Source organism: Podarcis erhardii (assembly GCF_964252035.2).
Source record: "Podarcis erhardii genome assembly, chromosome: 1".
Taxonomy (NCBI): Eukaryota; Metazoa; Chordata; class Lepidosauria; order Squamata; family Lacertidae; genus Podarcis; species Podarcis erhardii.
Window position 1 is genome coordinate 29,711,045 of NC_138497.1, and position 14,364 is coordinate 29,725,408.

General features: G+C 43.1%; 1 protein-coding gene across 19 annotated transcripts in view; it reads right to left on the bottom strand.

Moving 5' to 3' along the window:
• Positions 1–14,364, bottom strand: part of NRXN3 (neurexin 3) — a 1,212,171-nt gene that overhangs the window by 1,103,384 nt on the left and 94,423 nt on the right. For all 19 annotated transcript variants that reach the window (XM_081858018.1, XM_081858001.1, XM_081857999.1 and 16 more), the window contains exon 3: positions 10,679–10,696. In XM_081858018.1, the coding sequence (XP_081714144.1) occupies positions 10,679–10,696 (18 nt within the window). The remainder of the gene's footprint in view (positions 1–10,678; positions 10,697–14,364) is intronic.

A 14,364-nucleotide genomic window follows, 5' to 3' on the forward strand; every position in this document is an offset into this window, starting at 1 on the left:
TGCAAACTCGGTTCACCAGATTACGAATCCACCACTTTTAACCATTGCACCATGCTGGAGGAGGAATAATAGCTGTAGGAGAACTAAAAGGGATATCTTGCCCACCTAATTTTCCATTCTTAGGAAATGTCCCTGACAAGAAATGGATCATCAGTGGCTGATCTGCAACTGCAGTTGGACTTTCAAGTAATTTAATAATTATTAGAATAGTTTCCCATGCTTTACACATTATGTACTCATTACATGGAAGACTTCCCCTCCATGTGCATTAAATGGGGAGCTAATGTTTGTCTGCCACTAACAGTACAGTCAATAGGTCCAAGAAATAAGGTTCCCAACAGTGCCTAGAGATCCTACTTTTTTGTGAGTATTTTTGTTCCACAGAAACATTTAGGTCCTTCTAGATGTTAGGTTCTAGAGATGACTGGCACTTGGATGACTCATAATATGTTGTCCGCAATTAAAAGAAAAATGTGCTGTATTTATAATGCTTGGGACCAGTCCAGTAAATTAAAATTTAAAAGCAGCACAGAAATGTTAAAAGTAGAATAGTAAGTCAACTAACACAGGGCCTTACCCGAGTTTGGTTATTATTCAGCAGCAGCATCAACTGCAGTTATCTTCTGACAGGAAAAGAGAACTGCAATATTTGATTTCCAAACTTGTCCCCTCAAACATTGCCTACATGACCCTGGCTTGCCTGGCACCCTAAGCTAAACTCTGACATGACCAACAGCAAGTGAACTTATGGGCTCCCAGAGAGAAGTGCTCAGCTGTTTTGCTCCTCCATGGCTTTTTTTCCTGCCATGCCATAGTGAGCTGAATGAAGGTTTAGCTTAGTGTGTCACCTGAGGCTATGGACTTGTGATCAAGCACTCTTCTTGCTAAACATGAGCTATAGCTAAGGTTTGCTCTTGGTTATAGCTCGTGTTTGGCGAGAACAGAGGCGCTCACAAGTTAGGTTAGTACATGGAAGGACATGGGTTAGGACATGTAAAGAATACATATGCAATACAAAAACATATTTTATAAATCAATGGGTTCTCAATTCATAGAATTATAGAATCATACGCAAATAATTTACACATTGTTTATGTAGAAATGTTTTAATTCAAAACAAATGAACCAAAATTCTTCTACATGCTAGAAATATGCTGCACTCTTGCAAAAAGAAGGTAATTTTAAAAATAAATAAACACGACAAACATTTGCTTTCTTTTAGGGCTTAATATATGTAAACATACAAACCAACCAACAAATGTCACCCCTTCCTACAGCAAAGTTATGGGTCCATCCTAAGAGGTTGCTTCTATAAATGTTAAAGGGACCCCTGACCATTAGGATCAGTCGTGGCCTACTCTGGAGTTGCGGCGCTCATGTCACTTTATTGGCCGATGGAGCCGGCGTACAGCTTCCGGGTCATGTGGCCAGCATGACTAAACTGCTTCTGGTGAGCTAGAGCAGCGCACGGAAAAGCCGTTAACCTTCCCGCCAGAGCGGTACCTATTTATCTACTTGCACTTTGACATGCTTTCAAACTGCTAGGTTGGCAGGAGCAGGGGCCAAGCAATGGGAGCTCACCCCGTCGCGGGGATTGGAACCGCCGACCTTCTGATTGGCAAGCCCTAGGCTCAGTGGTTTAACCCACAGTGCCACCTGCATCCCCTATAAATGTTAGAGACATGCATAATAATTTAACAAATGCAACACTCCATCATAGCTAACACAGCTCTCAAGTATTTTGTACTGGAAACCTGTTTCTCAATACGGAATGCCAAATGTGAAGTGGCCCGTTAACTCAACAAATCTCTATACACAGTGAATAACAACTGCAAAATGGCTGTAAGAAGCTTCTTAACTAATGATCCTGAAGTAGGCAGTTATCCATCTGAAGTCCCAGCCAATTCATTTTAAATTTTACTTTGGGTAAGAGACTAAGGAAAAGCACAAAGTTAACATTGACCCACATCCTTGAAAACAGATGCATCTATTGAGACCAAATGTCACATTTGTGGGGGCAAAAAAACCTAAACCTTGGAGTTTTAAGTACAACATGATTGCGTAATCTTTTAAAAGGTTAATTTTAATCACGCTAGATCTCCAAGTACCGTTTTCAAGAGTTAAAGTTGTCTGTATATAAAAATCAGAAGTGTACAGTTCCACTTTCTATATGAAAGTAAAGAATTAAGTGTCACTAATTGCACAAAGTGCTTAAGGGCCAACCCTTGGATCTGCATGAAGCCATAAGGACATTTTAAAAAGTAGCTTCAGAGCACAATTACATGAAAGAGCAATGCAATTAAGCAGTGGTCCTCATATCTGAGGACTTATTAGGGGGCACTTTGGTAGGGTGGGGTAGTTACAATGGAAACCTTGGAACTGCAGCCTTTTTGTCGTGCTTAATTATGCTCAAGCTCTTAGCACTTACAGAGCAGGAAAATTAAAGCCACTAAACATAAAGAAGTAAGAGAAGTGCATTTTCTTTTTTTAAAAAAAACAGCTTAAAATGACAAGTGATTGAAGCCATGAAGGACGATGGAGTCTTTTTGTTCTTCTTAATTATAGCTTGTCCTATTGTACTCAGCCAATGTTGAACTGGGTGGAGGGGTGTTTTTTGTGTGTATCAGCTGGAACAAAAATACTTTGTTAGCGTGTTGGAAGACGAATGGTTCCATTTAGGCCCAAAGACTACCATTTCTACCTTTGAATAGCAGCAGGAAAGAATCACAGAACGAAACTAACAGCACAGCAAGAACTGGACTTTATCCCTCAGAGCACTACCAGGCACATAGCCTTGGATTCTATCGAGCGATAGGGCTAGCTTCCAACCATAACTGGGAATCTTGAACTCTGAGTTACCTATATAAAAACCAGATTTCCTTTTAAAAGAAGGTGCTGAACTACGAAGAAAGAAAGCATTACAGAGGAATGCAATGCAAAGAGAGAGAGGTTCTCAAAGGATTTGGGTTTCTGTTGGACAGGATGTGATGAGTTGTTAGCCTCCAGCATACATAGTGCCCACCCATCCTTCGCCACTGGGCACACCTGTAGCTGGGCTAGAAAACAGTCATTCTCATCCAATACATCAATGGCATATGCAGTAGCCAAGGGGCTCCTTACAGGCCCCAGCAGTACAGCCAGCCAGAAGCTAAGCAGAGATATTGTAGCCTGAGGCCCATTTCCAATCCAATTACACAAAACAGCTGTGCTATGCCACCTCTTCCATCTCCACTTGAGATGCCCATCTTAAGTCTCTGTCAGTGTCAGGGGAAGAGATTTTCAGGAGTAATATACGGACTAGAAGAATTATTTGCATGCATTCTTTCATGCTGATGTGGTAAGAGTATGAGAGGCTGCAGAGGATTCAAGTTACTTTTCTGCGCTCTGTTTAATAAGTTTTAATGGCACACATATGGCTCGTAGAGGCATTTAAATGGAAGTTCCCACAAACAGGAACTAGATAAATAGCATGACTAAAGAGTGGGTAGATGTGTGCCAGTAAGAAGCTTTACATAGCAAAGAATGTGTAATCAAGGGCTTGTTGCAAAATATTCCACTCTCCAAATATTGCTATATCTAATGCCCTCGAAACTGAACAGCTTACTTGACTGACTCTTGAGGAAGCCTCATCAAATTGCTGCCATCTTGAACTGTGCTCTGAGCATTTGGGGGCAGAAGAGATCATGTGTAAATAAATCCAAGATGGTAGCCGGCCATGTCGTAGAACTGGATCTTCCCTTTGTTAAATTTAAGTGAAATCTCATTCTAACCAATACTATGAATGAATTAGAGCACATCCCACTTCTGACCATGTGCAAATATACACATAATGGGAAATAACAAGAATGCAGTTGGAAGAACTGTGCAAATTTTAAACCTTCATTCCTTCCATGTTATTTCACGTGTGATTTCCAAAAAAGTGGTCTAGAAACAGAACATTTGTAAATATGAATAAAATATTTTATTATGGGAATAAACCATTAATTATGTACATGGCTGAACTTTCAAATTTAGAACAGTGGAAGAATTCATTTTAATTTATAATTAAGTCTATAAGAGGAAAGTTTTAATGAAGTTATTGATCTCTTTTAGAAAGAATGGCTCCAATTTAGATATGCACACACACAGTGAGCTGCTGTCTGCTTGAATTAGCCCATTGCTAATCCCAACCTAGCAACATTGAGATGAAATTGTGCCGATGAAATTATTAGTCACACCACTCATCCACTTGTTCAGGGAGGCAGCAGAAATTGTGAGAGTCTCTCACTTCCCCAACAGGTGACTGGTGCTTTTTCATCTCTTTCTGCTCAAGGTGTCCATTTTAGAAGTAAGTCTGTCAATGTTAGAAAGAGGGGTGGGGTTAGAGGTGAAATATGGGCTACATAGAAAGCTACTTTCAACTGACCAGGCAGCAGCTATACAGCTACAGCCATTGGGTAGAATTTTACAATTATGAACCAGAGTTAGCACCTGTCTGCATATGAAGTTCCTCTTGCAGGTAAGGATGCAGATGGAGAAGCCTGTTTATATGCACACCCTAAGCAGCTTAGGATCAGGTTACCCCAGAGATCACATGCTCCCATATGAACCTTCCTGTGCAATAACATTGACCATAGATGCTGTTAAGGACTGGTTGGATGCAGAGGAATAGTGGGAGGAACCAGCTGGGGTGAACCCCCAAAGGAAGAAGGCTCCAAGCCAGGGTAGGTGGTGAGATGATGATGATCAGTGGTCAGAGGGAGAAGACTGGGAGCAGGAAGAGGTGTTGGAAGCTGAAGAGGTAGCACGGCTTGGTGAGAAGGGGGAGTCTGGGGCAGAGAGAATACCAGAACCAGAAGTGGAAGCAGGAGAGTGGGATGAGGGAGGCCAAGAGGCAGAGATGTGTCAGACTGGTGAAGAAGCAGAAGGTTCCTCCCCCTCTTGCTGTGACAAGCTCCCCTCCCTCCTGGTCTCCCAGAACCTGGAGAAGCATGAAGCAGGAGGAGCACAGACAGGCACACAGGTGCAGTCTCAGATTACTTGGGGGAAACCTGGGAGAGGAGGGCACTTAGGCAGCTGTGGGAAGGTGGCCTCATAGAGCCACAACTGCCTCATAGGGGCAGGACCTACTGAAGAAGAGTAGCTGTGCTTATCAGGCCTGACATTCCTGTGCAGAACCTGGTTGTTGTTGTTTCTTATAAAGAGTTAACTTTGTTTATGCCATGTGATTTACTGCTGACTTGCTCTTGACAGAGGCCCTGTGCTCCACTGCATCCATATGGAATTGTAGGTGGGCGTATTCAAAAAACAAGACCTTTTTGGTGGTGCTCCTATACTTACAGACCACTTTCTCAGTGGAAATCCACCAGGATTCTCTCTCCTTCGCCAAAAGTTTGACACATTTCTCTCTTTTCAGCTGGCTTTTAAGGTATAATTGGTTATTTTGCTGGGACTTGTGTCAATATATTATCTTTCTGTCTTGTACTGTTTAAGTATTGGCATTACCAAACCAATACATGCAGGAAAATGGGGGGATGGAAATACAAGTGTTCATATAAGGGTGACCTAAGTGAATGAGAAGCTGTGCTGGTGTAAAGGATCAGCAATCTAAAACATAAATACTGGGCACACTTCAACAACCACCAGTGCTGTGCAACCTCCATCCATTTCAGCAAGGTTAAGAGAGGGCTCCTGAGAAATCCCCAGCGAAAAGCTACACAGCAACCAAGCTGCCAAGCTGTGTATTACTTGTTCACAGCTGTTAGCATCTACTATGAGCAGGTGAGCTCTTCTGGTCTGAAGGCCAATTTGGACCCAGAAATGACAGCTCTTCAGTTCCTATGAAGTAGGACATAGCATTCTGGCACCAGTAATTTGGCAAACAGAAGCAAGAGCTAGGAAGCAGGACTATCCTAGGGGGAAGCCACAGAAAGTCTGTAAAGGTAACAGAGGAAGAGAAGCTGGAATCCTGGGGGTTTCAGCTAGTCTTAAAGTGCCCCCAGACATCCTTTTTAGTGTGCATTTATGATGATTCCTGCTAACCATTATATTGAGGCAGTTACGCACAACCCCACTTTCAATACTGTTTGAGCCTGCAAAGGTTTTGAAGTGGGCATGCTGCTTCATTTCCAATAGGTGCACGCTCCATAGCTTCCTGCTGAAATTCTGTAATTTTTCATACCACAAATGGGGTATTGGGGGGGAGGGGCTGTTCCAATTTTATCGTCCTGTGGTGCAAGAATGCCCTTCCAGATGGCAATAATGCAGCAACCTTGGGAAAGCAGCACTGACCACTAATAAAGTGGAAGGGTGTGTGGATCGTCCAGTATAAATTTACCTGAAGGAGCGTCTCAACTCCCATCATTCTGCCCGGACACTGAGGTCCAGTGCCGAGGGCCTTCTGACGGTAGTGGCAGGATGCAAGAAGCCAGAGTTACAGGGAACCAGGGCGGTAGTGGCACCCGCCCTGTGGAACGCCCTCCCACCAGATGTCAAAGAGAAAAATATCTACGAAACTTTTAGAAGACATCTAAAGGCAGCTCTGTTTAGGGAGGCTTTTAATGTTTAATACGTTACTGTGTTTTAGTGTTTGCTAGAAGCTGCCCAGAGTGGCCAGATGGGCGGAGTATAAATAATAAATTATTATTATTATTATTATTATTATTATTATTATTATTATTATTACCACTATTGAACCTTTATTGTGTCGATGGCATTGCAGGCTACATAAGTAAGCAAACAAACAAACAAACAAAACCCACAAGTCTTATCAAAGTGTTTGCTTCTCCAACAATTTCTCCCTCCAAATCTGTCTCTTTTAAGATTTCACGGGAACTCATCAAATTTCTAATCAAATGCTCTAACTTCAGTTCTTTATCAACTTTACCCTTGCACTGAGAGCTTCTTTGCTAGCCTTAGAAACCTTAAGGGGCTATCTGTATTGTTTTTAAAAGCTGTCTTGTTTTTAACACTCAATTGGAAGCCGCCCAGAGTGGCTGAGGAAACTCAGCCAGATGGGCGGGGTATAAATACTAAATAATAATTATTAATAATAATAATAATAATAATAATAATAATAATAATAATCTGATGCTGGTGACGCACCCACAGCCATTGGATGAAGCATGTTTGCTAATGGTTTCTGAGACTCCCAGGTAAGAATGTGCAAAACCACAACGACACAGAAATCTCAGTAGCCTCATCTACTGTAATTTAGTAGCCAAGTGAGTCCAGAAGTGGTGGTATTGGCAGAAATAAGGTCAAACAGCATGGTCCCCACTATTCAATTGCTATCAATCCTATACCTTAATAAAGGCCTTGCTAAGAAAGAAAATGGTCTCTATGCAAGACAATATGTTTTTTTAAGACCCTACAATTTAAAAAGTGATGGAGGGCACTCCAGCCTCTTTCCATCTGTGTTCTATTAGATATTTTATATAGATATTGATATATTTCAATTCTACTAATGTTTAATTGGTTTTGAATGTGTGCTTTTTTTCTATGCCTTTAATTGTTTCTGTTTTAGCTGTAAGCCACCTTGAGTCCCTGTTGCTGCATCATTATTTATTGGTTGTTGAATTTGTTGTTATAAAAATAAAACAGTGTTATCTGCTTTGAGGATGATTTATGGAAAAGTGGAATTGTTTTAAAAACAAGCAAGCATGTGGCAGTGGCATAGCGTGGGTTGTCAGCACCCGGGGCAAGGCAAGTAATTTGCGCCCCCTAACCCGTGGATTTGCCCTAACCCCAGATGTTGCGCCCGGTGCGGCCGGCCCCCCCTGCACCCCCCACGCTACGCCACTGGCATGTGGCGAGTCCCTGAGGATATGAACGTGAGAGACCTGGCTGGCAATGACACTTCACTATACATCAGTGGCAAAAGGATTCACAGACACCTGGTAGTCTGCAGGGACTGAGAGGTGGAGCAAATAGCAGCCAAGCCAACCTTGCCCTATTGACCAAAAACATGCTTGCAGTTCTAAACCGAAATAGAAAAGTTATGAAGTGGCTCTTAAAGAGGGCGAGGAGCATCACAGCTGATTGTTCCTCTTGGTGGGCTCCATGCTAACCGGAATGGTAGTCTAAAAAAAAATGAGATGGCTGGGACGCAAATAAAAGAGTTCATTCAAATCAAATTCCAGTTCACTCGATTTTGGCTTGCCCACAGAGAAAGTCTTGGGGTCAAGCACTTTGTGACAGCCAATCCTAGGCTGTTGACTGGGGTATTAGTTGTGGCCTGTCTAGTAGGCAAATAAAATGAATCAATTCATCAATACAAGTCCTTTGCAGCCCTACTGCTGCCTGCGGGTAAATAGTTGCATGATAAAGAAAATTCCTAAACTGTCCCATAAATCTATAAACAGTCTCACATAGCAGCAGCCTGGGGCACCTTTCTGCATCAAAACAGGCTGCAACAGGGATGGCCAACTAAGGACCTACAGGCCAGATCCAATCCTCAGGGCAATTTTATCAGCTTTGCCAAATTTGAAGTAAGGTAAGGCCAAGGCACCAGATATATGAGAAAATGTGCCCCTTTGCACACCCTGCCTGCTGAATGCACCTGCAGCTGACAGTGACACGTAACTGCATATAGGTATATCCATAGAATATCTCCAGGAGAAGAGGGAGGGTGTGGGGAAGGGCGCACAAGCCTGTGTGTACGCAACAGGTGCTCAGAGAATGCCAAGTCCACTTGTATCAGTTAAGGAAATTTAACTAAGCTGCAATAGTTAAGGGGTGTGAGCGGATCTTGAATTGAGAGGGGTGCTGTTGTGCGAGGACTATTGTGAAGCAGGTGCCAAATGAGAGCTAACTAGGCATTTTGCCACTCTTACAAATATCCTATAACTCTTCTTCCAGCACCAGATGTGCTGAAAAATGCTTTGCATGCATCTTAACTCATTTCCATGCATCTTAACTCCTTTCCATGGAAGCCCTCACCCTGAATCTTCTGTTCTGGGGGGGGGGGGCAGGGGAGATTTTGACTTCTACTCTTATCTAAGTTATATGACATGATGTCCATTTTGAATTGTGTATGAATACCTGGTTCATTTAGAGAGGGAAAACACATTGCAAAGGCAAATATGAGATGGGTGTTATTAGTTGATCAAATCTCTTTCGGAATCATGCCTAGAAAAAACAGTGTCACATGACCTCTTCCACCCTTATTATCAGTTGTGTTGTGAGGATGTACTGCCTTATTCCATGCTAATATGGTGCGTGTGGTGAGTGAAGAAAGCATGATACAGAGAGAATAGGAAGAGAACTGTAGATTAACTTGCACTCTTGACTTGATTGATTTTGGGCGGGGGGAGTTACAGTCCAGGGTGTAAATCGAATGACTTAAGAGAAAGATTATTAATCATGATGATTAATTATGATGGTTATTTATTATGATGATTAATTCACATTATCATTTATTGGATTTCTTACCCACTGTTCAATGTGAGGTACCAAGGCAGGTTATAGCAACATAAAAATCTCTGCCTGTCAAAGCCCCTTGCACAGCATTTCCCAACAGCCAGCTTTTCTTCAGGCACTAAGGAACTACAGTGCAAGGGATTTGCCAGCCCTGTGCTTGACAGAGCACTGTACACACCCACACCCAACACCGGGGGCAAGTGGGCATAGTTTGAGGAAAGCAGTCCCCTGGGCCAAATTCGACCCAAGAGCTGCAGGTTCCCCACCCCTGGCTATCAGTTTATCTTTCTCACCTTGATAAGAAAGAGAGAGAAAACTCTCTACAAAAAAGCAGCTAGGGGATACATTTGATCATGGTTGAGTGACCCATCCCTGCCACTGTACAAGCTTCCTGAGACTGCTTCTCATTTTTAAAAAATGGTGGAAAGTTACACACGTTGGCATGAAGCATGAATCTTGATCCCTAGTTTTGGTCTTCTCCTCTTCTCAGAAGTTGGTACAGCACCTATCACATGGCAAAGCTTCCATGGATGTGAAAAACACAGCAGTTGGGTTGTGAGTTCACTATATGGCCAGAGACTTCAGTGGCAGGCAAACCAAGATCTTTAATATTGTTTGTTCATTCATCAGATCAACATCCTCCACCCCAGAAGTGAAGGCTATACAGTAATGTTAAGCAGGGAAAACCACCCAGGAATTGGGAGTCAGCATTCTCTGCGGATGAATATTTCCTTGGGGTGGATAAATCCAAAACGCCGGAAGAGCACAAAATGAAATTGCATCTAAAGCCTCATTCATTCATTCACACATATTACAAATGAAGAAAACCCTTAGACTATATGCTCTAAGGAATATTCCAGGACAACAATGAACTTTATATTTTTTAGATTATTTACTGCTTCTTATTTCAGCTGCGTTTTCATCAAACCTTTGAACAATTCAGCAAAAACAACATTTCTTCAGTAATGGCAGGTTCACACTGTAGCAACAGAAGCATACCAGGTCTTCACTTCTTAAGCAACAACTGACCTGAAATAGGTTAGAATCCAAAGAAACCACTAACTCAGTGCATCCTCACTATTCTTCATTGACATTGCATTTGCTGTGTATAATTCTTCACCATTTTATCATGACAAAAACAAACATTCCACCACACTGCACCTGTAAATACTATCCTTGCAGTCTAATACTTTTCCAATCACTTGCTTGAAATATTTGCTCTAGGCTCACCCCAGTCCTCAAAAGAGTAGCCTTCTACACTAGCAAACACAACACTCACCTGGAACACGATTGACATCTGATGAAGCATTTTCATAGGAAGCACGAAAGGGAGGGGGAAGAGAGGGAGAGAGAGAAAGAGAGAGAAAGTATTAGACACACAACATGCGTGCACACAAGCAGCTTAGCTTCTTTGCATGGAAATCAATTTCATGCAAATCCAGAAGTTTTGAAAGCCACCCATCTATGGTCATCAGCCCACCCATGCAAGGGAAAGGGCTTGGCTGGCCCTCCTCTGTGCATGTAGAAGTAAGTCAGATGTTGTATCTGTCTGGACGGAGAGAAAGGTTCCGGAATCAGATAGGCCCAACCTAGGTCAACTCCTGCAAGAATATTGGTTAGAATATTCTGTGTCATTTCATTTCACACACAGTTTCAAATAAGGGAGAAATAAAGAGAATAACCCCTGCAGCAGGATAGCTTCATTCACATAAATTCAAGTACATTCAAGCTATTTTCAGGAGGAAAAGAAAACTTAGTTCCCTTTTCTAAAAGGGAATTTGTGTGAATTTATACCAGCTCCAAACTGAGCCCTCAAAGGGCTAGCACAAAAATAAAAAGACAAGCCATTTCAAGACATTCTGCCCACTGTTCCCTGTGACCATCCTTCATTGCAGACAACATGGGAACTTTGGAGTTTTTGATGCATGATCTTTTCCCAGGCAAGGGTAATAGTTCAGTGGCTATTGCACCCAGCAGGCTCTTGGCTTAGCAGGTCAGTTCAAGGAACCAAGCCAGAATCATCAGCATTAGAACCAGATTGACCTCCTGGCTGCTTGTGTCACCTGGTCCTTGCTGAGTTGGCAGCTCCAACAGCATCTTTTGGTGATCTGCAGGGATGTGACTGACATGCAACAATGAGCAGACCAGTATTATGTAGAGAGCAAAATACCTAGTTTCTGGAGTTCATGGGTGGGGAACCTTTGGCCTATGGGGCAAATTTGGCCTGCCATGTCTCCTCATTGACCTGCCAAGCCATTTTCCTTGAACCACACCCAACGGCCTCACACCTAACATCATGTGTAAAATCAGGTGTAAAGGAGGTAGAGATGCAACTGGAACAGCTGCCCATGGTGAACTCACTGGTGATGATCCCTGCAAAAAGCATGGCTGAACTCACTGCTCATCATCTGATGGATGGGGCCTTCAATCCTGCTTCGTCACTACATCCTCCCATGGCTGCAAGCCAATGGTGATAATTGGGTGCGGACACCCAGCTGTCAATCACCTGATGAGGTGACCCAGGGGGCTGAGAAAAGGTAAAATCTGGCCACCAGCTCACAGACGCACTGAAAGGGGGTTAAAGAATTCAAGGCCGCCCATGGCTGCTAAGTCATGATGGAAATATGCTGCCTTTGAATATCATTTGTTGGCGAGTAATAGCAAGAGAAGGGTCATGTCCTCATTCCCTGCCTGTGGTTAGCCGCCATGGGAAAGCTAAGCTAAGCCTGCTAGATGTGGTCAATGGCCCATCTAGTCCAGCATTCTGTTCTCACAGTGGCCGACCAGATGCCTGTGGGGAACCTGCAAGTGGAACCTGAGCACAAGAGCCCTCTCCCTTCCTGCAGTTTCTAGCAACTGCTGCTCAGAAGCATTATGCTTCCAACCATGGAGGGAGTGCGCAGTCATCGAGTTGCTGGAGCAGATAAGCTTTTGATTTGATTTGGCAGGGCTCTTCTTAAATTCTTGTTAACCTACGAAAGCTAGGCACATGCTACAACCCATAATGAGAAACTGCTGGAGGGCAGGTCGGTTGTCAATCCCAAAGTCAGCCATTAGTTCTCTTTCTTATTAGGGCTCATCCGCACTTCCACTTGTCCCACATATCGAAAACATGGGCCTAAGAGGTCTTTTGCTTGTCCCACGCTTTCTAGGCATCGGTCTGAGCAGTGTTTTCATCTGTCCAGCCACTTTTCCAGGGCAAACCCACTGTCTGCCACTGAATCAGAACAGATCTCAATCCACAGAAAAAACGATTGACTTTTCTTCCGATTCAGCGGGGTTTTCCCAGGAGGAAGGAGCAGAACAAGCAGAATTGCAGGTGAACCCTTAATGGTTTTATCACATTTGCCTGTACAACCTCCCCAACCCAGCAACTAACAGACCACAATCAGCTATGAAAAACCAATTAATGCTAAAACAATTACAAACCTTAATCAAAAAGCAACAACAACACTAGATTTAAAAAGCTGAGATGATCTTCAAGGGGTGGCTCTAAGATACTGTACTTCCTTAGATCTTTTTGGAGGTTTTTGCAAGACTCATTCAAAAAGGAAAAGAAATGAAAACCCCACCCAGCATCAAGCATGAGGAGAGGTAACAAGCATATACTATAGATCGTAAGTAATCTCAATATAATCTGAATGTCATAAGAGTGTTTATCCCAAAGCATCTTTCCACATCTGCATGTGAGCTCTTGCTAGTTTGTGGCTAGATGGATCCATGTTTACACGAAAAATGAAGAGATGTCTTACTATATAAAAGTCCTCAGGTTTGACTCACATCAATTTCCTTAATAAGGTCACATCCCAAACACACACACACATATTCACACACCATCATGTCACAGAGCTAATTTATGAGTCCTTCCTATGCTGCGTGATTTAAAAATGTGATGTCCCCATCAAAGCAATTATAAGATGCCTATGAAAAAATGTCCCCATGTTCCCCTGCAAAGTACTAATGCTTACTGGATTAAAAGTGGATGGGGGAAAGAGGGAGGAACTTTTTAAAACGTAAACTCACTTGCAGGCTTTTAAATGTTTAATTCAAACTTAAGCCATTAACCTACCGTAATTGGTTTGCTGTGGCTCATGAAGCTATGTGCTTTCATTCAGTTGTGTGGGATAAGAGAAAATATTTTTGGAGGGGCAGCTGCTACCTCTTGCTATTGCATGGAGTCATCCTTGCTTTCTTCCTCCCACAGAACCTACTTTCCATAAAGCTGTCCACCACGCAGAGCTCAGGAGTCAGCTTTCCTCCATGAGGCTGTAGAGAATCAGAGCCTGCTAAATGGCAGCAGCCATTAAATCAGTATTAGCAATAGTAAAAGTTATGTTGGGGGAGGTATATGGCAGGCTAGCTGATGATCTACCATATGGTCAGGTAGTTGTTGCCCCATTTGCCTAAAGCTGTGGGCCACCTCCTTACTCAACCCCAGAGCTGGTTACATAAGCAATGACAAATCCTATCTGGGTAATGTAGTTTTAAGAGCATGCCTTTTTGTTTCTGTGTTGAATGAAAAGTAGCCTTGTGCACCCAGCCAGATCTTTCCCACTGTTGGCAACAGACCACTCTGCACATGTGTGGTTCTCTGGATTATTGCCATTTTATAACAGGTCCACATAGCAGATGAAATATCTGGCATAGAACTGTCCACATATTTACAGCAACTATATACATACATATATATATATATACACCCACACACCCACACACACCCCGTAATTTTCCCCCTATAGGGCGCACCGGCCCATAGGGCGCACTTATTTTGGGGGGGGGGAATAAAGGGGGGGGAGAGCGAAGAAGCCATGACAGCGAGCGGAATGGATCCCGCTAGCTGTCCTGGCTTCGTTTTTAGCCTCAGGGCTGGGGGTCCAGGAGCGAAGGTGAGGTTACGCAACCTCGCCATCGCTCCCGGAGCTTGCCGGGCTGGGGGTGGGGGAAGCCCGAGCTTCCCCCAACCCC